The following is a 24,395-nucleotide window of genomic DNA, read 5'->3' as shown; positions in this document are numbered from 1 at the left end:
CATAGGAAGAATGCTGTAATTGAAGAGACGCGCTCTTCCTTCCTTCTCTCTCTAGCTTCGAGATCTTACCGGAAAAAAGTTTCGCCGCTCGATTTCATCGTCGCCGGAGTTTCGCTATTCCGTCGCAGAAGCAAGAGAGTTTTCCATCGATTTGAAATTGTAATCTCGATCTTCCCAATTTCCCAGTTATTTCTAGGGTTCGCTTTTTTTTTTTCCTCAGACCGATGCGTTTTTTGCCACCTGCTGCGATTATGATTACTGCTGCTAAGTTTTTGTGTGTGTTTTGTTCGGTGTTCTGTGATTGTGTGTTAAGAGATGAATCTTCGTTACTCATAGTAAGATCGCTTCATCTCCGAGTTAGATAACTTCTGGATTTGGTTAGAGTTCTTCGTTTTCGGTTTTCCTATGCAGATTTTGAAATTATTCTTCAAATTCGTTGTAATTTTCATAGCAGATCCAAAGATCACAGCTCAATTTCGTCAGATTTAACTAATCACAATGTGCCACTTCTTTTGTTTTTTCAATTCAAGTACAGTAAATGGTGGTGACAAGAGGAGATAAAATTGTTGGAAGCTCTCTGGCATGTAAATCTATGATCGGTGCTAATAAAATGAGGCAAAATTGATCTTATCCCTATCCATTTTGGGTTTTTATCACGGATCTTTTATTTTAATCTTTCTGATTGATAATTTTGCTTTCTGATTGTTTTAAATGCAGTGGGAGTCATCATCTCCCTCAAGTTAAAACAAATTGGTCGAAACATGCCAAGGCTTTTGAGTGTATACCATCCTTGAATAAGTTTATGGGCTCCAATTTCCTTTACTCTATAGAAAGTCAAAAGCCTGGAAGAGATAGAGATATAGCTGCAACAAGGTATTGCAATATGTTCTTTTGAGGAACCATCAGCTCTTTCTATCTTTTTGATGTTGTTCCTGCCTTTTCGTATCCCTGGGTCCAGTTCTGCTGTTATTTGGTTACTACTGAAGATTATTACTTATAACTAACTCCCTTGAATTTAAGGATAGTGTTCCACCATGCTGTATCATCTAGCTTTTCTAGCATCGTTTGAATCTGTGTCACTGCTTGTTATAATTCTGGATATAGGTAAGATTGAGCGAGAATATGTGAAATTCCCCTAGTCAAATGTATGGATTCATTCTTCGGCTACTTCCAACACCTCCAATTAAAAGAGAGCTAGTTGCTCATGATATCATCCTTTTACCTTTCTAGTAATGTCAATGTTTGAAACTCTTTTGAGGTTTTCTCAGTTGCCTTTAGGTATCAATTTATTGGCTGAAGTGGTCTACGTTATCTGAAAACTTGTTTCCCTCTATGCCTAGGTCAATTGAAAACATCTGTCCTCTAACTGTGCAGACTTTGGCACGGGCACAAATTGAAAAGGTATAATTGAAGGAAACCTTTGATGGTAACTAAATTTTTGATTTATCGAAACCTCTCGGCATGTTTGTTGTGGAGGAAATGTTTCCATAGTCTATTTTCTTCCATTCCCTGTCTCTGAGTAAATAATTTAGGCCACCGTAGTGTATGAATTCTGTTTTTTTGTCGGATTGAGCTTCCACTGGCAGTGAAACCTTATTTGAATTATTGTACATATATATAACTTGAGTTGTTATCCACTGTTTTCAGGCTTGGTGTACTCTTATAAATCTCTCAATAAATAATACCTACCTGAGACCTGGCATTACTCCTGCTGTTGATGATGGCAACACTAATTGTTCATCTTCGACGAAAGGATCCATTGTTAAAGTTACATCCACTGCTGATGGATCTTTCTACGCACATAATCATCCAGAGCATAGTGAACGGCGTGTAAGAGGCACTGCAATATCGTTTGACAGTTTCTCCTCCTCTTCCGTAGGTGATGATAAAATAACTATTGGCAAGGTTCTTCAGGTAAAGGATGAGGTTAGAGATTCAGTAACAGGTTATAAATATACCAATGGTATGAAGATGCCACCAATCAAAAATTCCACACACCCAGCTAGTCTTGATGAGATTGATTATGATGACATAATGGAGGTAATGTTCTCGATACAACTAGGGAACTTCTTTGAAATCTATAAGTACTTTTCCATGTGAGCAAGAAACTTTATCTCAATTTGGATTTGTAGTAACTCTCCGCCCTAGCCGAAAATGTAACATTATTACAAAGTTAGTTGGATACTCTAGACAGCTAACTTTGGAGTTTGCACCATCTATATTTTCATATTTACTTGTGCCGAATGATAGAATAAACTTTAATGTGTGCACTTTGGAGTGCAGATTATTGACGTAGACCAAATTTTGATGGAACACTGCCAGTCAACGTGTATCGTTCAACCATCAGTATCTAATTTTACACCAATAGCTCCATCTGTGGATATATTTGCTTCCAGAAGAGAAGAAAAGAAATGCTTGCCTCCTGAATTATGTTCCAGTTGTAGTCATGGAATAAAGGTATGCCTACCATCTCTCTCACTTTATCCAATTATTTCATAAACCAATTAGGTGTCTCATTTTGTTTGCTTTAATATCCACGCAGCTAGGGCTTTGTCCTGAAGCGTCCACCCATGTGGAACAAATGAAGGACACGCTGCTTGCAATATCTAATGAAATCCTCAATAATACTACTGGCCTGGGCCCTGATCATTTTGAACAGCTTCGTCAAAAGAGGTTTGCATTCCCATCACCCATTAATAATATTCCCTTTTTCTTTGCTTTGTCCTTTTTGGACAATATTTTAGCTTCTTTCAGAGGCTGTGACACATTCATTCACACAGAAAACTTATTAGGAAATTATCCAGCTAGAAAGAATTAGGCCTAATTCTGATAAGATGTCTGCTTTTTAAATTTATTTCGTTAATTGCATCACAACTGAGAGTATGCTGTGAGTTCTGACGTAGTTTCTAAGCTGTTGAGACTTGTATTGTTGCTAGGTTACTGTTGAAAAAGCAAATTCAGCAACTCGAAATTCTTATCCAAAATAAAGAAAGGAAAACATCTCAGTGTTCGGTGTTGACAGCTACTCAGACTCTGCAGTATGAAACATCTCAAACAACAAATCTTCAGATGGTTTATGCTCAGACAGACTCTCGAGCTTACGTAAAAGAACAAGGAAGATATGTAACTGATAACTGGAATATGCCAGAAGGCTATTTATTTTCTGAAGATAGGAATGGTATTTCATCCGGTCCTGTAGAGAGGGAACAAATTCCCGAGATTATAGACGTCACTTATACGGAGAGTTCAAATGAAAAAAAGTGGAGCAGTCGTGATTTTTCTTGGACGAAAAATCTTGAGGTGATTGGTTATCTGTCTTCCGCAGTTATTTTATTTACATCTCTCCTGTGTACTCATGTGCTGCATTGAAATGATTAGGTCTATAACAAAATAGTGTTTGGAAACCACTCATTTCGACCCAACCAAAGAGAGATTATTAATGCTACAATGAGTGGTTGTGATGTTTTTGTTTTAATGCCAACTGGAGGGGGGAAAAGCTTGACATACCAGGTAACGACATCTTAACTGTTACTTTGAAATGCCATTGAAAAGTATTTCTGGTTTTTAGTCTAAACACAGATTTTTGCTTACATCCTGTAAAAAAGAGATGACAGTTTCGAATTGTGTCCTAGGGTAAAACTATAAGCTAGTATCTGTCCTGGTGGAAGTTATACTTTAGAAACTCAAAACGCCTTCGTAACACCTGTTTCTCTGCAGCTCCCTGCTCTGATCTGTGCAGGAGTAACTTTAGTCATTTCTCCACTTGTTTCACTAATTCAAGACCATATAATGAACTTATTGCAGGTGAGGACTTCAGCAACCCCAGATATGTTGTTTCTGTCGTCCATTTTATTTAATAGTTGTACTCACAAATTTTGTCCTAATTTACACTGTGGTTAATTCATGGCTATAGACCAATATACCTGCTGCTTCCTTAAGTGCTGGAATGGAGTGGGCTGAACAACTAGAGATACTTCAGGAGCTGAGCTCTGAGAATTCTAAATACAAGTTACTGTATGTCACACCAGAAAAAGTGGCAAAGTGAGTCATTATTTTCTTTTGTTGTTGATTCTCAAAAAAATGTGGGTATTGAAAAATCCCACACCGGATAGGAGAACAAGTCAAAGCCGTAGAAGGCCTAAAAACATCTAAACCCTTAAGATAGCTTTTGTGGTGACTGGTGAATGTTGCTCAATAGTCTCTGGGCTTGATTTTGGCTCAATTCCCATCAGATTCTCTCCTGATATTAGATTTCTCTTGGATTAAATTATACTAGCTGGTGCTGTAGTTTTTCGATATAAGTCGTACATCTTATAATTCTAGGATTGTGGGAAAGTATTGCTAATAAGAAGCTTCTCTTTCTTGACTACAGAAGCGATTCCCTTTTAAGGCACCTTGAAAGCTTAAACTCCCGTAGTTTGCTTGCTCGATTTGTTATTGATGAAGCTCATTGCGTGAGTCAGTGGGGGCATGACTTTCGACCAGACTACCAGGTTAAGCCTATTTAAAGCTTAAAACAGACACTCCTTTACATTTCTCATTACTGTTTTCAAGAAACATAACCTTCCTCTTTTTACTCCAAAAACAATGCTGCAACATGCAGGGTCTTGGTGTTCTGAAACAGAAGTTTCCTAATATTCCCGTCCTAGCTTTGACAGCTACTGCAACAGCCAGCGTAAAAGAAGATGTTGTGCAAGCTCTTGGTCTGGTTAACTGTGTTGTGTTCCGGCAAAGTTTTAATCGCCCAAATCTATGGTAATGTACTGAAAATAGCTTAATACGAATTCTTCGTGTTGCTTACTAAAACACATTGCAGGTATTCTGTTGTGCCCAAGAAAAATAAGTGTCTGGAAGATATTGACAGGTTTATCAAGGAAAACCATTTTGATGAATGTGGCATCATTTATTGTCTTTCAAGAATGGACTGTGAAAAAGTCACAGAAACATTGCGGGTAGGTCGTTTATTTGCCTTTCTCGTATCTTGTTAATATGGAAATGTTTAGATATTGTGTTTCAATTTCAGGCGTTTGGCCATAAAGCGGCTTTCTACCATGGCAATATGGATCCTGGTAAACGTGCCTTTGTACAGAAAAAATGGAGCAAGGATGAAATCAATATAATATGTGCTACAGTGGCATTTGGAATGGGTAATGAATGGTCTCGGTCACTTTGATTGATTAAAGTTTGCTGCATGCTAACATTGATTTTTCAGGAATCAATAAACCTGATGTTCGATTTGTCATTCACCACTCTCTACCAAAGTCCATAGAAGGCTATCATCAGGTGTTTATTGAACATTTAATTATGAATATCCTTGTAAACTGATATACATCAATCGTGTACAACGTTATAACAGCTAAAAACTCAGATAGGCTTACTTTGTTCTCATGCAAGGAATGTGGTCGTGCTGGTAGCCAGATGTCATCATGTGTTTTGTATTACAGTTATACTGATTATGTAAGTTGGATCAATCTGACACTATAGTAAGTTACTACTCCGGAGAATACCTACATGACACTCATGGTCATGTTTGTGGTTATTCGCTCAGATTCGAGTGAAGCATATGATTAGCCAAGGAGGACTTGGCCAAGGCCATATGACAATGGGATATAATTTTGTTGTAAATGGCACGCTGCTAATTCCCATTTGTCCACGAGGTATGCACCTAGACCACCTGTCAAGCAACAGATTTGCCTATAGTTCCTTAGCCAGAGAGAGATTATGGACCGGGTTATCCAGGGTTAGGTTAAGCAAATATTTATACTTAAGCCACCATGTCCCATGGGCTGCGTTAACATATCAGATTCTTCCAAACAAATTAGAGTATTTCTTGGCTTGCAAGAATCCGTCTCTAAGGTAAGAGTTGGTTTTGTTTTTAACTTTTTTTCCGAGGTAAAGTAAAAGGAAAAAAATAAATAGAAAAGTACTCTTGTGTATTTACGAAATTAGTAAAAAAAGGTATTAAATTAGGAAACATTCAATTATGGAAATTTTCCGAATAGAGAATCAAATCAGTAGATATGGGAGATGGAAAGAGTGCACTCCTCCTATAAAGAGGAGGATGATGCAAACAATCTCTGTCTGTGTGTGTAATTGTGTTTCTTTCTTAGAATAGCAAATATGGGAGGCACAAAACGTAAGATCGAGATTGAGAACATCGAAAGGAAAGATAGGAAAACGGTTGCTTTCACAAAACGCAAAGAAGGTCTCTTCCGTAAAGCTTCAAAGCTCTGTCTTCTCTTTCCAGCCACTCGAATCGCAATCTTAGCGACTCCTCTTACTGCCAACTCTCACGCTTCATTCTACTCGTTAGGCCATCCCTCTGTTGATCACGTTGTCTCTACTCTGCTCAACGGACAGCCTCCGGCAAACCAATTAGAGAACAACAGTTCATCAGGGTTAGGGTTTTGGTGGGAAGATAAAGGTTTTGACGTATCAGAGAACGTGGACGAGTTGAACGAGGCGGTCAATGCGGTTTCTAGTATGTTGAACCATGCGAGGCTCCGGTTAGATGATGCCGTGAAGACCAATCAAAGAGGTAGGAATTTAGTGATTCATCAAGAGAAGGGGAAGGAGGTTCTTCGGCTTGGCAACGAAGACACAAATCAGATTCACAAATTCGAACAAGGCGAAACTTCTGCTTCTGCGAGTTTGTTAAAGAACGAGGAGGACACTCTACACATCGATGATTTTTTTACTGATTTCCACATTGATCCATTCTGATTCGATCAATCTACACAAATCATTTTGTTTTAGGATTTCTTTTTTATATAATTTTGTTGGTTCGGAATGAAGCTACGTACTAAACTAAAACAAGAATCTTGTTCAGTTTGATTGAAACTGATATACATAAATAAGGTTTCTTCGTCGCTTTTTATAGAACAACTTAGTTATCAATTATTTCTTGAGGTATTGTCAGTAATAATTTAAGGAACTGTATAAAGGACCAACCATCTATTAATTAAAATTTAGAAACGCGTAAAATACTTACTATTATTTATTTATAACAAGAGAAAGATACTACTAGTCTACTAGTATTTTGCAAAGAATCAAGACTTTGCAAACACATCAATTTTATCAAAGAAGAATAATGGATACAAAACCAACGAAGTTTGTTTATTAAAGCAGTACATTTGGCCAAAGCAGAAACGAGATTTATTCTTGCCGATTAATAACTTAACCCATATATAATTAAAACTGAGAAGACGAAGCCATAGAAGGATGAGTGATGGGTCATTGCCCTGAATACAGACCCGATCATTTATCATGTTCAAGCAAACCAGAGCCCTTAAATTTCTCATGCGTCAGTGCATCTATTCTTGCTGCCATCTCCGGAGTCAGATAATTGTGCCAATCTCCGACCTTACCCTTCCTGAAATAGGCGCTGTTCGAAAATTGAACACGAGAAATGTCCTCTCTGATTTTTTCCCCTCTGTTCACTTGAAGATTCTTCAACGTCTCAAAACTGGACATATTCACAACTTTCTCAACAACACCCTTCTTCTCTTCCTCTTCTGTGAATCCATACCCCATAAACTGAGCCAATCTCTTTACATACGGCAATGGATCAGCTCTCATTGTCTCGTACTTGAGGAACAAAACATGGTTTGGATTCTCTTGGTAAGCTTTCCAATACCCCAAGACATGATCTAGATAAGGACCAAACACAGAAACACCTTGACAGAACATATCAAAAGACTCCTCAAGAGTAGTGAGAGGGCCATAGTCTAACCTCTGCTTTTGGAAGAAATTCCACATAGAGATGAACATATCCTTTGGGTCTCTCCATATGTAAACCATCTTACAACCCGATTTGGCTACAGATTTTGGTAGTAACTCGTGCGGGGTATGAGTCGAAAACAGAGTGTTTCCTTTGTCTTTGATAACATCAACTTGAGGGAAGAAAGCAAATTCGCTCTCAATGTAAGGAACAAGCTCATGAGGGTTACGTTTTAGGAGAGGGTTAGAAGAATCCTCGAAGCGAGATCGAGTGACGATGGCGAAAGTTAGAGCCTTGAGCCAAGTGGTACCTGTCTTGGGGGAGCTACAAATGAGGATGTCAGTGGATCGCGCTTGGAAGAACTCTTGCCCGTAAAGGCAACCTTCCAGATGAGGCTGTATGAACCAGTAACCACCATACTCGATCATCGGAGCATTTGCTTTCCAGCCTGTCGTGTGAGGAAAGGTGGCAATTAGGTCTTGGTACCGTTTCTGGTTCTTCTCAAACTCTGTTGGCTGATCTGTCTCGACCTCGTGGTGGCTCGGGGTAACAGTGTGTGATTCCATTGGAGATAGAGAAAGAGGATTTGAGAAACTAATGTTGTTTAATGTTAAAGATGAATGCTGGTCTGCATGTGTCCAGAAAAGATTTGGCTTGGGTTTAGTCTTGAAGCTAGCTATAATCACCACTTATATTAATAATCTAATATAACGTAACGTAAGTAAGCCATCGAAATGCCACCTATCCTTAATCTCAGCCATTAGATCTCAGGAAATCTTCAATTCAAGGACATTTATTGGGTAAACTTATCTCTAAGAGATTAGGTAACGTATATTCATGCATGTGTTTACACCCTCTTGATAGTACATATATTATATCACATTGATATCAACGAGCTCCAAGCAGATTACTAAGCTAATTAGAGGTATAAAGCAGGGGATTAGTCATAAAAATCACCAAGTCCAACGAGCTGTTTAAGTATATACTGATGTCTTGAGAAGCAAGTTTTTAGTTAAGTAAACCCATGCGCAAGCCAAGTAAATGATAAAAAAAAAGAGCTCAGACATGGCCATATCTCATCTGATAAATCAGAGAAAAGCGAAGGACCCCACCAACGCTGAAACCAATTTCTTCACAGCTCAAAGAAGCACCAACCACAATTCGAAACCGGGCTTGGCACTGTGAGAGAATACTATTCTACCACTAGACCACTAGTGCTACTTGTCTCATTGTTTCTTTTTNGGGGAGCTACAAATGAGGATGTCAGTGGATCGCGCTTGGAAGAACTCTTGCCCGTAAAGGCAACCTTCCAGATGAGGCTGTATGAACCAGTAACCACCATACTCGATCATCGGAGCATTTGCTTTCCAGCCTGTCGTGTGAGGAAAGGTGGCAATTAGGTCTTGGTACCGTTTCTGGTTCTTCTCAAACTCTGTTGGCTGATCTGTCTCGACCTCGTGGTGGCTCGGGGTAACAGTGTGTGATTCCATTGGAGATAGAGAAAGAGGATTTGAGAAACTAATGTTGTTTAATGTTAAAGATGAATGCTGGTCTGCATGTGTCCAGAAAAGATTTGGCTTGGGTTTAGTCTTGAAGCTAGCTATAATCACCACTTATATTAATAATCTAATATAACGTAACGTAAGTAAGCCATCGAAATGCCACCTATCCTTAATCTCAGCCATTAGATCTCAGGAAATCTTCAATTCAAGGACATTTATTGGGTAAACTTATCTCTAAGAGATTAGGTAACGTATATTCATGCATGTGTTTACACCCTCTTGATAGTACATATATTATATCACATTGATATCAACGAGCTCCAAGCAGATTACTAAGCTAATTAGAGGTATAAAGCAGGGGATTAGTCATAAAAATCACCAAGTCCAACGAGCTGTTTAAGTATATACTGATGTCTTGAGAAGCAAGTTTTTAGTTAAGTAAACCCATGCGCAAGCCAAGTAAATGATAAAAAAAAAGAGCTCAGACATGGCCATATCTCATCTGATAAATCAGAGAAAAGCGAAGGACCCCACCAACGCTGAAACCAATTTCTTCACAGCTCAAAGAAGCACCAACCACAATTCGAAACCGGGCTTGGCACTGTGAGAGAATACTATTCTACCACTAGACCACTAGTGCTACTTGTCTCATTGTTTCTTTTTCGTTTATTTATTATAAGGCTACAATATTCCAACCAAAATTACAGTGGAAGTAAAGGAAACCAAATATAATTAAGCTTTAAGCTTTTGAATGCTTCCTTCTATATATACATTTTTTATATAATCTGATGTATTTTGGTCTTTTAAGTTGTAAGACAAAAATAAAACGTTAGTAATGAAATCAACAACACAGAGTGTTTCCTCTGTCTTTAATAACATCAATGAAAGGAACAAGCTCATGAGGGTTACATTTTAGTAGAGGGTTGGAGGGATCGTCCAAGCGAGATCGATTGATGATGGCGAAAGTTAGAGCCTTGTGCCAAGTGGTACCTGTCTTTGCGGAGCTACAAATGAGGAAGTCAATGGACCGTGCTAGGAAGAACTCTTGCGCGTAAAGGCAACCTGCCAGAAGAGGTTGTACGAACCAGCAGTACGGTGCTCAATCAATGGAGCTTTCGGTCTCGAGCCTTTCATGTGAGGAAAGGTGGCAATAAGGTCTGGTACCGTTTCTGATTCTTCTTGAACTTGTTAGCTCTGTCTCAGCCTCGTCGTGGTGGCTTGGTACTGTTTTGTGTGATTCCATTGGAGAGAGAGAAAGAGGATTTGAGGAACTCATGTTGTCTTCTCTTGAATATGAATTTTGGTTTGTGTCCGGATAATACATATATATATATATGCAACTATACCATCCAAAGACCTATCCTTAATCTCAGCCATAAGTCTCAGGGAATCTTCAATTTCAAGACATTTTTTTGGGTAAACTTGTCTCTACCTCTAGAGATTGGTGTAACTTATGGTTACATTATCCAATATGTCCAATTTTAATAGTTTTTTTTGGTTAGAAGGAAAAAGATTAAGAAATAATAAATATTTTATCACTTATACAATTCAACCAATAGAAAAAAAAACTCTCTAATTCAAATAGTTTTAAACTATTAAATTAATAGAAACTATGAATAAAACCTTGAGAATATGTAATAAATTAAAACAGACAAAAATGCCTAGAACACATTCTATATTTGGGACAAAAGGAGACTATGTGTCAAGAAACTGTAGATAGAGTTGGCACTAGGACCCTTTACTAAGAGTATGGACCAGGTTATGACCACTTGCGACACTTGGTTAAGTAAACTTTTAGCCTCAAAGCCACCACGTCCCACAAGCTGTTACTAATTAACATAAGGGAATGAACCTGAATATATACTTATGTCTTGCATAGAAAAGAAAAAAAGAGAGCTCAGAGTCGAGGCTGTCATCTGAGAAGTCAGAAGAATGCGAAGGACCCAACCAACGCTTGCCAATTTCTTCACAGCTCAATGCACCAGCCGGGAATCGAACCCGGGTCTGTACCGTGGCAGGGTACTATTCTACCACTAGACCACTGGTGCTACTTATTTAACTGGTCCTTCTTAATTTATTTATGATATGAAATGACATATTCCAAAGTAGAAGTCAAACAAACAGGTGAAGGTTGAGCAAATGGAGTGGACTTATTAACCTTTTTTCTGGTTTATGCTATGCAATTTGTATATAACATTATAACTTCTTGTTGTTAGATCTTCTAACTTAGACAAAAACAATAAACTTTAGTAATTAATGAAACCAAAAACACACGATTGATTGGTGCCTGGATACGTACTAGTACATTCATTCATACTCTTGCAGTCATTTTCTATACGACCAAATCTCTATTTAGTAGAGAGATCTTAACATGTAAACAAAAACCAGAAACATCCAAACTTGTTTGCTGCTAAAAGAGATCCAAACTAAAGCTTAAGAAGAAGACGTTAATTAGATAGCTCAATCTTCGTAGTCGCCTTGCGCATACTTGTTTTCAGGGTAATACACAGCCACCACTTGGTTTCCTCCAAATTTTCTTCCGTTCATCCCCGATCTGGCCTTTGATGAGCCATCCACATCCGCATACTCCAAGAATACCTGCATTAATATATATTATCATTAGAGTATGCATTTTCTATATGAATATACTAGACGTTGCCTTGTCTCTGGGAATTGAAACCGAACCTTTCCAACTCCTGGTGTTGGATCATGATCTGGATTAGGCCTTGGAATCACAACGTTCACCAAATTACCTGCACAGACACAACAAAGAATTATATAAGTTGATTTGGACCATGTAAAAAAGCCTCAGTATGTGCTATGGTAAAATGTCGTCGAATTGCTTACCGAATTTTCCACCTTCTGTTCTCATGTCCTCCATTATGTCTGCATATTCTTCATCGTCTCTAAGATCATCAGCTGTAACCACTTGAGTCAAACAGACAATCTTGGTGGGAGTACCTCCTGGTTGTAACATAAGCCTCTGCTACAATAAGATTTAATTAGTCATCTTCTTGATAGAATGAATACAAAAAGGTTTACAAAAACGAACTGTAACGAAAACAGACAATCAAGCAAATGAATTTGAATCCTTCACCTGAAAAGCAATTTGTTGTTGGGCATGTAGTAAGATTTCTTCTTGCTCGGGTTTAGGTTGAACTGCTCCCTGGATTGCACGCCTAACTGTAAGTGTCTTATCGCCCATCTTAATTCCGTTTAGAGCAGCACATGCAATATCTGTTACTGAAGGATCTTGGTAAACACAGAACGCATATCCCTTCGAATTTCCAGTTTCCCTGTCTTTGACCAAGTTGAAACCTCTTAGGGGCCCAAAAGACTCTAAAAGCTCCCTGATCTGTGTCTCTGAGAAGTAATAAGGAAGCCCGCCCACAAAAATGCGGTCAGGACCCTCAAGCCCACCAGTAGACCCCGAAGACAATCCAACAGCTGCCAAGTTGAGGCTGGGATTAGGCTGGCTCGGACCAAGAGTTGCAGCAAGGGACGGGTTATAGTCAGTTGGCCTCCTCACCTTTACAGGAACTCCCTGGAGATGCTCAAAACTATGATTTCAGTACGCACAATACAGATTGTAACTAATAAAGGCCAAATTGTACAAGAGATAATGAATCACCTCTAGTATAATGCCGTCTAATGCCATTGCGTTACTAGCCTCCTCAACAGATCTCATCTCCACAAAAGCGAACTTCTTTTCATGGTTTATATAAACATTGACCACTGCATCACCTATGTATAAGAAATCCCAAAAAGGATGAGCGTTCTAGACATGGCAGTAACCTTGAACAAAGAAAAAAAGAACTTTTCATTACCTGGACCAGCAGTGTTTCCCCCAATGGCCGACATCACTTGGCTAAAGAACGTTGCCACCGACTAGAACATGGAAACCCATTCTTAGTAATTCATAAAATGGATATTGCCAATGTCTTAGCTAGACCATTATAAACAAAAAGTCACAAAGCCTTAAAACAAAACATATAATAACGAACCTGTTCATTTGCAGTTGGTGGAAGGCCACCAACATAGACTCGCCGAGCATGCCTAGTTGCCTACGATCATAATACATTTTAGGAGAGGAATCATGACAAACGGTGAGGAAGCTAAGAATAAGATAGACTGATAGATCTTACCTGCTGAGTCATTGCCTGAACTGGCATTACAGGAAGAGCGCCAAGTTGCTAGATGAAATGAAAATATGAGAAGTTATGAGCATGTTCGCATCAAACAGAAGAAAAGTGGAACATCTAAATAACAAAGAAAAGCAAAAAGTACGGATTTATACCTGACCAGGGACCATGGGGAACATGTTGGTGAACATCCCTGGAATAGTAGCAGTAGCTGGGACACTAGGAACCTGGCCTGCTAGGTAAAGTGGTACGTGTCATTTAATGTTTTTTAGACCATTATTATGTTTCCCGGAGGAGTAGACCTACCAATAAGTACAAAGCTACAAATAACAGTTTCCTACCAGCAAAAATATCCCAACAACTTATGAATATTAAGATGAAATGTCTAAGGCTGTATTCGTTTCGAGTTGTCAAAATTTGTAAGGCTAGAAAACAGGCATATAGTTGCCAGTTGAAGATGAAAAATACCCATGACAACCGTTGCACTGATTCCTCCTTGTNCATGAAATGAAAATATGAGAAATTATGAGCATGTTCGCATCAAACAGAAGAAAAGAGGAACATCTAAATAACAAAGAAAAGCAAAAAGTACGGATTTATACCTGACCAGGGGCCATGGAGAACATGTTGGGGAACATCCCTGGAATAGTAGCAGTAGCTGGGACACTAGGAACCTGGCCTGCTAGGTAATGGGGTACGTGTCATTTACTGTTTTTTAGACCATTATTATGTTTCCCGGAGGAGTAGACCTACCAATAAGTACAAAGCTACAAATAACAATTTCCTACCAGCAAAAATATCCCAACAACTTATGAATATTAAGATGAAATGTCTAATGCTGTATTCGTTTCGAGTTGTCAAAATTTGTAAGGCTAGAAAACAGGCATATAGTTGCCAGTTGAAGATGAAAAATACCCATGACAACCGTTGCACTGATTCCTCCTTGTACAATTAAAGCTAGAGAGGCCGGCTCATTGTCAGCATAATGGGGCAACTAACCCAACACAGCCTTCTTACTACAAAAAGACAAGACACAGAAACAAACAAACACCACCAAAGAAAAGACAAAACAAAAAACTTTTCAGTTCCAAAACCACTTCGCCAGGCAACAAAAATAACAAGACTTCCTACGAAGAAAAGTAAGACTTTAAAGTCCTCTATTCACGAGTAAACAATAAACGCAGCTTACCAAGATCACAGCGTGTAATTGATTATGATCTTTCCAAACTACGTAAAACCAAAAACAACAAGCAGTTAAGAAATATAATAATGTTGAGTAGATGATGAAGCATATACCTGCTGCAGCAACAGCAGTAGCAGCTAACATTGCAGAAGCAGGGGGCGCCATGTCAAATCCACTTACCCTCTTGCTGAAAGAGCAAAAAATAAGCGGTAAGATATCAGTCGAAGCAACTACGAAAAAATAATGCCTCAACTAAACCTAAGAAACACAACAACCCAGATCACACTTAATATATGTGTTAGTACATAAGTATATTCCCAAATATGATAATACAACTGCAAATAAACCTCAAGAATATAGATTTTATCTAGATCAATACAGCTTATACAGTTTATTTGATATGATATGTATGACATTGCAATGTCGCCACAAAATGAATTTGTTATAACAAATAAAAATAACAGAGAAACCAGGTACCTCTTTGATCTTGACCGTGATCGTGAGCGAGAACGTGATCTATGTTCAGACCTATGCCTATGTTCTGACCTTGACCTACGTTCAGAGCGGCTCCTTGACCGAGAGCGTGACCGTCGCCTGTGCCTCTCCTCTCTGTCTCGATCGCGAGACCTCCTATAAAATAAATGATGACACCATCAACATTAAAAATAAAACAATCTAAAACCTGAAAAGAAATAGCAACACACAGTTAGTACCTGTCACGGTCTCGGCTTCTGCGACGAAGATGATGATCATCATCCAAATCATCTCTCTCACGTTCCCTCTTCTCACTACGTTCTCTGCTACGGTCCCTATGACGATCTCTATGACGGCGGTCTCGTTCCCTATCCTTACTCTTCTCCCTATCTCTATCTCTGCTCTTCTCCCTATCTCTGTCTCTGCTCTTCTCCCTTTCACGATCCTTATCTTTGTCACGTCCATTTTCCTTGTCTTTCTCCTTGCTTCTTGACGAATCCTTTTCAAGATCATCAGATTCCTCCTGGAAACAAATGTCAAAATGTATATAATATCACTCGAAAGAGCATATATGAACACTTGACATGATACTATAATGTCTATAAAGCCAGAGGCTCAAACCAACGCATATAAACTCAAATTCAACTCTTTACAAAGCTAAACCATCGCCTAAGTTCAGAAAAATCCCTTAAATCACAGTATCAAATCCAGATTTCAACAAAACAAAAGAGGCAGAAGATGAAATTTGTACCCAATTACAATTACAACATAAAAGAAGAGGAGTAAGACAAAAGAGGAGGACAATCTTGACTACCCCTCCGAACATAACAGAAGCCTAAAAAGGATCAAGTGTACATACTCGAGACTTGGAGTCTTCGTGACCCTCCTCGCCACCAAGGGACTGAAAAGGCGAACTCTTCAGCGCTATGTAGTCCTCGTTTTTGTTGCTGTTGTTGTTGTTGATTGCGGTGGAGACAGCGACGCCATCTCCGTTACCTTCGTAACTCATCATCCACTCGTAGAAGTCTCTTCGTCGATTCGCCGAGTCTGATTGTGTGAAGAAAAAAAAAACCCTAAGGGATTCTAATGGAGGATGAATTAAAAATTATGAAAGAAGAAGATTCTTCTAGCACGAGGAAGAAGGTTAAGGGTATTATTGTAATTTGAACATAGTATTTGATGTAAACGGGCTTACTATACTTAATGGGCTTATCAGTTATAGTTGGGCCATTTGAGTTTTGTTGTTCGTTACTCCAAATACAACATATATTGACACAAAAATAATCTTTTGCAAGATGTTTCTTTATGTTGTTTTCAAATTTTTGACAGAATGTTACAGAAATATATATAAACAGGAAAAGACCAAATTACAACAACAAAAATAAAGTAAACACAAAACAGGACTACAAGCTAAGCTAAGACGGAGCAGGACTTAACGATTTTTTTTTGGGAAAAAAATGAATGTTTGGGAATGAAAAGCAAGCAATTTGAAAATGGAAAGATCATACAAAAATATCCTAAGTATTAAGATGAGTTAGATTTCCACCATTGATCAAACTCAATTTTTGACAAAAATATTAAAAACTGAATTAGTTGTTTTCATATGTTGGTTTGAAGCTAAATTAAGGGACCGACGGATTGGAAGATAGTACGTTTTCTAGTGAAATCAAGTCAACCTAACAGTAGTTACCGGTCCATACACTATCCCTTATCTTTACTTGACCATATCATTCATGGCCACTCAATATGAGTCCACAAAATGTTTTCCTTGTCCTTGACACATAAAATTCTAAAAAAAAAAAAAAAAAAAAAAAAAAAAAAAAAAAAAAAAAAAAAAAAAAAAANGAGCTCAGGATTCTATATGTTTGAAACAATTTTGACATGTATCAATCATTCATAGGACATTTGTCTTACTCCGTGCTTCTTGAAGAATCCTTTTCAAGATCATGAGACTTACTGCTGTGAAACAGAGATGTCCAAGGCTTTCTTCATAAGTACACCAAACAAAAACGTAAAATGCAAATAATATCTTCGTCGAGAGCATATGATTAATGGAGTAGTAGATAATACAGAATGATTTATTTATGAAGATATTCGAAGCCCATTAATCTTTAGAAACCATAGCGTCATTATGATTAATGGGTTTAATAGTTTAGTTTTTATTTTCTTGTGTCCGAAACTATACATTTTGACACAACCAAGCTTTACCGGTAGAAGATGATTAGAAGAAGCATCCCAAATATTACTAGTCTAACCCCAATTCAATCTTTTTGCCATGATATTGTAGAAATAACACATAGCTATAAAGATTATTTATGCAAAGACTCGAAAAAATAAATCAAATGCATGAATCACCAAACAAATTAAATATTAACTTTCAACTATGGTAACTGATATAATTTTATAATAAAAAAAAATCCCATAAAAAACCACAAACTGACAAAAGTGACAATCACTTCCAGATTTAAACCTTCAAATTATTATACTCCCAACTTAAACCATCTAAGTGTCAAATTTCTTAAATAAAACCTTTAATATGGTTCACTCTGTCAAGTAAACAATAACTTAGTTCGTTCCATTAACTACCATGCTTTTTCATAAATGCCAGTTTCTTTTTTGGTTTGGGTTAGTCTATCTTCTAAAACTTTCTATCTTAATCTTAATACCAAGTTAGTTTACAAAACCAGATGTTTTGAAATATATATATATATATGTGAAAAATATGAATTGATTTAAAAACTATTTCAGTGTATTCAAATGTTGAAATCTATAAGCATATATATTCAAAAATGGGAGGCTGTGACCATATTGACCCACTGTTTTAGTTCAATTAATTTTTTTTTTGTCAAACAATCGACGATCACTACTTTACTTTTTTCCAAAATATGATATTACGTATTCTTTAGAAAAAACATAAGAAGCCCGTCGCGCTGGTTTTGGCCCCGATTAAAAAAACAAAATTTTACATCCTTTTCAATTTGATTTCTCTTTTGGTTTCCTTAAGGCAATTTTTGGTTGACTAGAGAGAGATATAGAAGAAAATAGAGAATGAGGGCAGAGATGCATGAATGAATGATGAAAGTGATGAATAAAAAAAAGGACGAGAGGTGGAAAAAGAGAGATAGTTTGATAGATGATAGGTGATGTGACATTGACAAATGATAAAAAATATTTAAAAAAGGAGAAAAAAAATCTAATAAGTTTCTTTTTGGTGAATTTGAAGAGATAATAATGGCTAGAGCCCTAGTAAAGGCAAACTTAAAAGTATTTATTCTCTTAAACAGTTCTATGTTTCCTGTTATTATGTTTTTATTTTATTCTAAGTGCATTAGTGCAACCTCCCTCTTATTTAAATATATACTTTCTGCATTTAATTATACATAGTGCTTGTTATATAAATCAATTTTTAAATATTGTGCTATCATTATTACAACCTTAACTCGAGAAATTGAAACCCTCATAGCATAACTAGCATTAAAAGCTTAATAAATGTCGATAGTTTTGTAGATTCGCATTCTAATCATAAGCTCAACTGTTGTGTTGTGCTGACAAAGATCCACTATGCAATCTTGAATTGCGAATCCATAAGGCAAAGATTGAAAATCACTATGATAAAAAAGAAAAATACATGTGTTGATTTTTTAGAGATGGGTCATCGTGGATAGGATCGATTCTTCGTGTGGTGTATGGGGAACGAATCAGATCCCATGCAGAGAGTTAACTAATAAAAGGAAAACTAGGTTAATGATAGCTTAAAAAGATAATTAAAGAAGGTAATTAGATCTTTGATACTTTAGCAACGAGGGGTACGGCAAGGAGATGGACAAATAAAAAAGGTAGAAGAGAACAGAAGAAGGGCCACACACACCACTTTTTTTTGGCTTGTCTCGATGTGCGTTACGTGACAACCACATCATCCCCTATTTTTATTACTTTCTTCTTTTAAAAATCACATGCAATTCTTCTGTTTTCAATTCATTATTTCGTCCTTTTTGTCTCAACAACTATTAGTATTACTGTTCTTGTTTAACCTGTTTAGACTTTTAAAGCAAATTCTGAAGGTGTTAGATAATTGTTTATTATATCACAAAAGGAATATTGATATTTGTTAACTGTTTAACGTTTCCTTTTAATTTTAGAGTTTTCGTCTTGTTCGTACGTAGATGTATATGTCGACGAATAAATAAAACATAATGTAAAGAATTTCGTACAAACTGCAAATTTTGAGAAAAGCAGATAGGGATTTTATGGACGAGTTAACATAAAGGAAGTAATACACTATTTATGATGATCGTGATATTATTTTGGATGTCTCTTCGATGATATCCAAAATATAAAAAAGAGAAGTGTTTTTTAAGAGAAATTTCCGTAAAACATCACTTTATGGTTTGGTTCTTTTTATGATATACCAAAATTTTTAAATATATTTGAAAATATCATTAAAAAATCTTAGAAAGGTTTCTAACTTTTTTTTTTCTGAAAATTCTTCCTACAAACGAATTAGGATCCATTCTAAAATATTTAAAAGTTTCTCTTAATATTTATACAAAGTCAAAATCTTCTCCACAAATCTTTTACATTTTGGCCATAGAATGACCTCAAAACCAACAAAAATTGGTCTTTGTTTTCAGTACAATATTTTTTGATTGAAGAAAATAATAAGACGATCTAATTGATATAAGAGAAGAGTATAATTTTATTTCGCTGTCGCATTTCATGTATATTTCTTATGACAGCTAATGCATCATATAATTTTAGACATTTCAAAGTTTTTATAATGTCAATTTCTTGTTTGGTTTCTAGCTATTTCTCATAGACGATGATGAGCAACCACAACGCTGGATTTCGTTTTTTTTTGTACTGTAGTTACGTTTCTCGCATGCGATGATGAGCGACGCTTATGATTTTACAAATTTACAATTAATTATAGCTTTTTTAGAAAGTTCATTGGATGCTTCGAACGTTGAACAAAACAAATCGTGATAAAGAAACTAAAATATAATATTCGTAAGCGTCAATGCTTGTCTTCTTTTGTCTGGCCATGTTAGGTTGAGTCCAGATTTTTCATATCTGTATTCATACCAATTACACCATCCACCTCTATATTTTAAATTATATGTTCCTATCAAAATATCTCGCGGCGACAGATTCAAAATTCAGGTTCATGTTTTGGCCCGTCAATCGCATCAAATTCAAACGAGTTTTGTCTTAACACGTATACTTACGGTTAATTATTACATTTTTCTAGTCTACTAATTGCCAAAAAATATTTTTGGACCTACTCTACAAAACTTTGTCTACTCTAGTAATCAACCTCGCCACGATATCATCGAATGACAAACAAATATGTACGTATGCTATAATGCTAATCCAAAAACCTATAGTAAAACGTTGCTAAAATATTTTCTAAAGCATTAATTTTTGTTAAACACTAGATCTGGATTCCATTATTGTGCAAGAAGCAACATGAATAAGTTCAACTCATATAGCACATTCAACTTCTAAGAGATTCTAAAAAAACAAAAAAAACGTACATCATCTGCAACATGTGTCATTAAAAATATATACACGTCATTTGTTTTAGGTTTAGGATAAGCATGACATGTTCATAAATTTGGCTAATATATATGACAACCATCCACTGATCCACAGTTGGATAAACATGTCCCGTAATGCGATTCGTGATCTAAATCTCATATCAGACTTTACGTCATAAATTTTTATAATTTATCTTTCATGGTAAATTAAAAATCATATATAGATCCTTATATCATATTAATATTATTTCGATGGCATATATATACAAATACAACATTTTTTTCATTAGGGAAAAAGCGCATTGATCATATTTTAAGAAATTATATGATGGTGAATGATACCTTATTTCTTTTATATTATTTTTGTCTTTGTATCTAACTCATTTTTCTCCGACTAATCTCATCATCAAAATGCTGATTTGAAAGTCAGAAAATCATTACAAATAAACACTATATAAATTGACATATTCTAATTTTTATATCATATTTGTTGATTGTCTAAAATAATTGTTCTCTAATGTTTCCACTTGCTATGCTCTAGATTATTCTCTATAACATTTATTATTTAACCAAATGGAAATAATATATATATATATATAGCTTTATGCCTTTATCTAATAATTGCAACAAAAAAGAAGAATATTTATTACCTAAAATGACCTGATAAAGTACCTAACATCTACATATGCATGCACCATGCTAATATAGTCCACAATATCATATATAATCAAATTCAAATCGTATATATATATATATATTTTTTTTTTCGTAATGATAGGCTGATTCTTATATATAAAAGTCAAATGACAAAATATATGTCATTACGAATTCTATTATGCATAGAAATAGATGTGACCCCCCCTGGGTGTGGAACAAGCTCGTAATGAAATAAAATACGAAGAGATAGGCTTACCTAAAGTCTTATAATTGATATAAATGTCTGTTTTGATCAAGATATTGATTTATTAAAGAAAAAATAAAAAAGTAATTGATATATGTGAGTTAATTAAAAAGTTTAAAACCATCTAATGAGACAAGTTAACAATATAGGGAAAAGTCTCAATCTGACTGTAGTATATTTTTGGGTTTTTATATATTAATAATAGGTGGAAGATGCCAGAAGTCCAAAACCAATCTCAAAAAAAAAAAAAAAAAAAAATTGTATCAAAAAATAGTTAGGTAGTATTAACCAAAAACTTATAAATATTAGATTTCTGTATTCCAAAAACTTTTAGAAATTATTTTCTTTTACTATTCAAAACTTCACTATCATAATAAAAATAAAAATGAGAGGACTCTAATCTTAGTTCCCCAAATTTAGTATGAACGTGTACATTTGTAGAGGTTATTTTCTTTTGCTATTCAAAACGTAAACATGCAATTATAGTCAAAATAAAAAAGGTGTGTACTTAGTATAAAAATGTGTGTACTTATCTATCTTTTCCCAAACTTAGTATGAAGTATGAACTACTTAACTGCTGAATCACGATAGAGGAATATGTTTTTCTTTTTAAAACTATATACAAATATAAGAAAATAAAACAAACTCATAGAAAAAAAATAGAAAATCATATTTTAACCTTCAAGTACAAATTTTAATAGAATTTCATTGATTTGTAATATAATGGTTTTGTGTTAATGACATTAACTTAATGTCATTGATATGTCACCGCCTTATATTGCAAAGAAAAAAAAAAAGAAACAGAGAGCAATACAAACGTAAATGTGACATACAAATTATTGTTGACAAAAAAGAACAGACAAATTATTTCGAAAAAATAAAACTATAATTGACCAAGAAACTATCATAATTTAGAATATGAAGATACAATTCTTTAAAATAAATAGCATAAACATTGTACCACCTATAGACTGCTTAAGATAAATAAATTCTACGGTGTTAAAATATTGAAAAGACAAGAGATTGTTCGCAAATAATACTAATAAATATTTAATTTTGATGAAGAGTAATACAGTATATAATAATAATTTATTAACTTAAGAGGAAAAAATAGTAATATATAAGTTTAAAGAAAAAGAAGAAATATGAATTTTTATCTTTATCAGGCCTTTTCAGTCTGAACCGTACAATCCCAAAAAAAAAAAAATGAAAACTGCAATAAAGAGAAAAAAAAAACAATACTTTTTCGAAATTTTACAAAATTAAAAAAAAAAAGAAACAAACAGATCGGAAAAAAAAAAAAAGTAGACTCAGAAGAAGACTGAGAGAGAGAAGGGACTTAGCGTGCATGGGAACTACATTTATTATACAAAGAAGAAGAAGAAGAAGAAGAAGAAGAAGAAGAAGAAGAGATTCTCCGAATTGAACCAGAAGCTTCGAGGTCTCTCTATCAACAACATACGAAGAAGAAGAAGAAGACGAAGACTAATCATCCTTTTTACAGCTTAATTTAGGGTTTATTCCTCCATCATCATCTTCTTCTTCCTTTTGCTTCTTCTTTATTCTTCTTCTCCAGCTTTCAGGGAGAGATTCTAAGCTTCATCTCGGTGAGTTATTCTGAGATGATCTGATTTTGATTTCATTTTCAATTTGGTTCTCTGTTTCTTCTATTGTTGTTTCAGTTTTTATTTTCTGCGAATTCAACCCGAGATTTTGAGCTTTTACTCTACTTCAGTGATTTGTTCGCTTTGTCTAATTACTTGTATAATTAATCGGATTAAGGCTAATACATGAGCTATTTTACTAGCTCTTGTTGCGTGAGTTGCATTGTGCTCTTAATTTTGAGTATCTGGTCTGTTCTATGTTTGGCAAAATTGGAATAATATAGGATTTTTCCCATGTTTGAAGCCACTGATTTTGATTCTGAGATTTTTTTTTTTTGGTTTTAAGTGAAAAGGGATGCTTTGAGAGAGAGAGAGGGATGAATCAGAATCATTGGTGAATGCTAGCTCCAGGAGAAATCTGTCATTTTCAGCACAATTTGTGTGGAAGCATCTGAATTAAGGATCTGAGTTGCAGAGAAATGGACTGTTGTTCGATTAATTCTTAGTTGGATTGGTTTGTATCTCTATTGTGATTTGAAAACTCAAGAGTTTCTGAAGTGATCTCAACTCTGATAACTAATGTGCTCTGAGATTGATGGATTTGAACCTGGTAAGGCATCAAATGTAAGGATGGATACTATGTTCTGAAAATCGCCAGATTCTTGTCAAGATGGAAACAAGGTGTGTTTGTGTTATTATTCTTCCCTTTGTCAACAAACATTTCACCATGTGACTTTATCTAGTTGTTTTTTTTTAAAGAAATTATTTTCAATTTCTTAGATCTGTGGGTGTACTTTTGTCTTTCCTCAGGGCTGGAGAGAGAGAATTCTCAAATGGTGATGTTTATTCTGGTCAACTCAAAGGAACACTTCCTTATGGGAAAGGAAAGTATGCGTGGCCTGATGGAATCATCTACGAGGGTGATTGGGAAGAAGGGAAAATATCCGGGAGAGGTAAACTTATGTGGTCGTCTGGAGCTAAATATGAAGGGGATTTCTCTGGGGGATACCTTCATGGCTTTGGCACATTGACTTCTCCTGATGGATCTGTCTATGCTGGAGCATGGAGAATGAATGTAAGGCACGGTCTAGGTAGGAAAGAGTATTGTAACTCGGATGTATATGATGGCTCATGGAGAGAAGGATTACAAGATGGCAGTGGTAGTTATTCTTGGTACAATGGAAACAGGTTCATTGGGAACTGGAAAAAGGGTAAAATGTCTGGCAGAGGAATTATGAGCTGGGCTAATGGTGATCTCTTTAATGGGTTTTGGTTGAATGGTCTTAGACATGGCTCTGGTGTTTACAAGTATGCTGATGGCGGTTTTTATTT

At 35.8% G+C, this 24,395-nt stretch overlaps 5 protein-coding genes and 1 non-coding gene across 14 annotated transcripts in view; 3 read left to right on the top strand and 3 right to left on the bottom strand.

Moving 5' to 3' along the window:
- Nucleotides 1–5,890, top strand: LOC104752758 (ATP-dependent DNA helicase Q-like 4B). Of its 4 annotated transcripts, none has more exons than XM_019237509.1 (18): nt 1–159; nt 531–615; nt 718–873; nt 1,341–1,401; nt 1,648–2,040; nt 2,284–2,457; nt 2,543–2,673; nt 2,937–3,300; nt 3,379–3,510; nt 3,718–3,804; nt 3,914–4,041; nt 4,373–4,493; nt 4,604–4,755; nt 4,865–4,952; nt 5,024–5,147; nt 5,213–5,283; nt 5,395–5,457; nt 5,549–5,890. In XM_019237509.1, exons 2-18 carry the CDS (start codon nt 539–541, stop codon nt 5,858–5,860), a joined length of 2,634 nt encoding a protein of 877 aa, XP_019093054.1. In that variant the 5' UTR covers nt 1–159; nt 531–538; the 3' UTR covers nt 5,861–5,890. The 4 variants fall into 4 exon arrangements, with proteins under 4 accessions (XP_019093054.1, XP_019093052.1, XP_019093055.1 ...); XM_019237507.1 differs by having other exon boundaries at nt 4,817–4,952; XM_019237508.1 differs by having other exon boundaries at nt 7–159; nt 536–615; nt 4,817–4,952.
- LOC109124894 (agamous-like MADS-box protein AGL97) lies at nt 6,102–6,865 on the top strand. Its single transcript, XM_019237511.1, has one exon. The coding sequence runs from the start codon at nt 6,121–6,123 to the stop codon at nt 6,721–6,723; it is 603 nt and encodes a 200-aa protein (XP_019093056.1). The 5' UTR covers nt 6,102–6,120; the 3' UTR covers nt 6,724–6,865.
- On the bottom strand, nt 7,047–8,367 carry LOC104752757 (cytosolic sulfotransferase 18-like). Its single transcript, XM_010474975.2, has one exon. The coding sequence runs from the start codon at nt 8,284–8,286 to the stop codon at nt 7,258–7,260; it is 1,029 nt and encodes a 342-aa protein (XP_010473277.1). The 5' UTR covers nt 8,287–8,367; the 3' UTR covers nt 7,047–7,257.
- On the bottom strand, nt 11,200–11,270 carry TRNAG-GCC. The gene has a single exon. It is a non-coding gene; the product is annotated as a tRNA-Gly (tRNA).
- LOC104752756 (splicing factor U2af large subunit B) lies at nt 11,480–16,119 on the bottom strand. Of its 5 annotated transcripts, none has more exons than XM_010474969.2 (13): nt 15,881–16,119; nt 15,261–15,544; nt 15,025–15,177; nt 14,661–14,734; nt 13,967–14,043; nt 13,368–13,415; nt 13,227–13,286; nt 13,050–13,110; nt 12,854–12,966; nt 12,320–12,766; nt 12,070–12,205; nt 11,908–11,975; nt 11,480–11,820 (listed from the first exon to the last, which is right to left on the bottom strand). In XM_010474969.2, exons 1-13 carry the CDS (start codon nt 16,031–16,033, stop codon nt 11,683–11,685), a joined length of 1,812 nt encoding a protein of 603 aa, XP_010473271.1. In that variant the 5' UTR covers nt 16,034–16,119; the 3' UTR covers nt 11,480–11,682. The 5 variants fall into 5 exon arrangements, with proteins under 5 accessions (XP_010473271.1, XP_010473272.1, XP_010473276.1 ...); XM_010474970.2 differs by lacking the exon at nt 13,967–14,043 and adding an exon at nt 13,520–13,596; XM_010474974.2 differs by lacking the exons at nt 13,967–14,043; nt 14,661–14,734; nt 15,025–15,177; nt 15,261–15,544; nt 15,881–16,119 and adding exons at nt 13,520–13,596; nt 13,833–13,859; nt 14,307–14,326.
- LOC104752754 (phosphatidylinositol 4-phosphate 5-kinase 8) overlaps nt 22,736–24,395 on the top strand; it is a 12,152-nt gene continuing 10,492 nt past the window's right edge. The window contains exons 1-3 of one of the 2 annotated variants that reach the window (XM_010474967.2): nt 22,736–23,066; nt 23,410–23,744; nt 23,874–24,044. In XM_010474967.2, the coding sequence (XP_010473269.1) occupies nt 23,734–23,744; nt 23,874–24,044 (182 nt within the window). In that variant the 5' untranslated portion in view covers nt 22,736–23,066; nt 23,410–23,733. Of the gene's footprint in view, nt 23,067–23,409; nt 23,745–23,873 lie in introns of both variants that reach the window. The other variant, XM_010474966.2, reaches the window with a different exon arrangement.

The sequence above is a fragment of the Camelina sativa genome, chromosome 16 (genome assembly GCF_000633955.1).
Source record: "Camelina sativa cultivar DH55 chromosome 16, Cs, whole genome shotgun sequence".
In the NCBI taxonomy this organism is placed as follows: domain Eukaryota; kingdom Viridiplantae; phylum Streptophyta; class Magnoliopsida; order Brassicales; family Brassicaceae; genus Camelina; species Camelina sativa.
The sequence above is the reverse complement of the archived record's forward strand: the minus strand, read 5'-3'. Positions and strand labels throughout refer to the sequence as shown.

Excerpts from the sequence above, each read along its gene's own strand:
- LOC104752758 (XM_019237507.1), top strand. The coding sequence starts at position 539 with ATGGTGGTGACAAGAGGAGATAAAATTGTTGGAAGCTCTCTGGCATGT. Across the intron at positions 874-1,340 it reads AGAGATATAGCTGCAACAAG|GTCAATTGAAAACATCTGTC; the intron begins GTATTGCAATAT and ends CTCTATGCCTAG. Across the intron at positions 2,041-2,283 it reads ATTATGATGACATAATGGAG|ATTATTGACGTAGACCAAAT; the intron begins GTAATGTTCTCG and ends TTTGGAGTGCAG.
- LOC109124894 (XM_019237511.1), top strand. The coding sequence starts at position 6,121 with ATGGGAGGCACAAAACGTAAGATCGAGATTGAGAACATCGAAAGGAAA.
- LOC104752757 (XM_010474975.2), bottom strand. The coding sequence starts at position 8,286 with ATGGAATCACACACTGTTACCCCGAGCCACCACGAGGTCGAGACAGAT.
- LOC104752756 (XM_010474969.2), bottom strand. The coding sequence starts at position 16,033 with ATGATGAGTTACGAAGGTAACGGAGATGGCGTCGCTGTCTCCACCGCA. Across the intron at positions 14,044-14,660 it reads TACTGCTGTTGCTGCAGCAG|GCCAGGTTCCTAGTGTCCCA; the intron begins GTATATGCTTCA and ends ATTACCTAGCAG. Across the intron at positions 11,976-12,069 it reads AACAGAAGGTGGAAAATTCG|GTAATTTGGTGAACGTTGTG; the intron begins GTAAGCAATTCG and ends GTGTCTGTGCAG.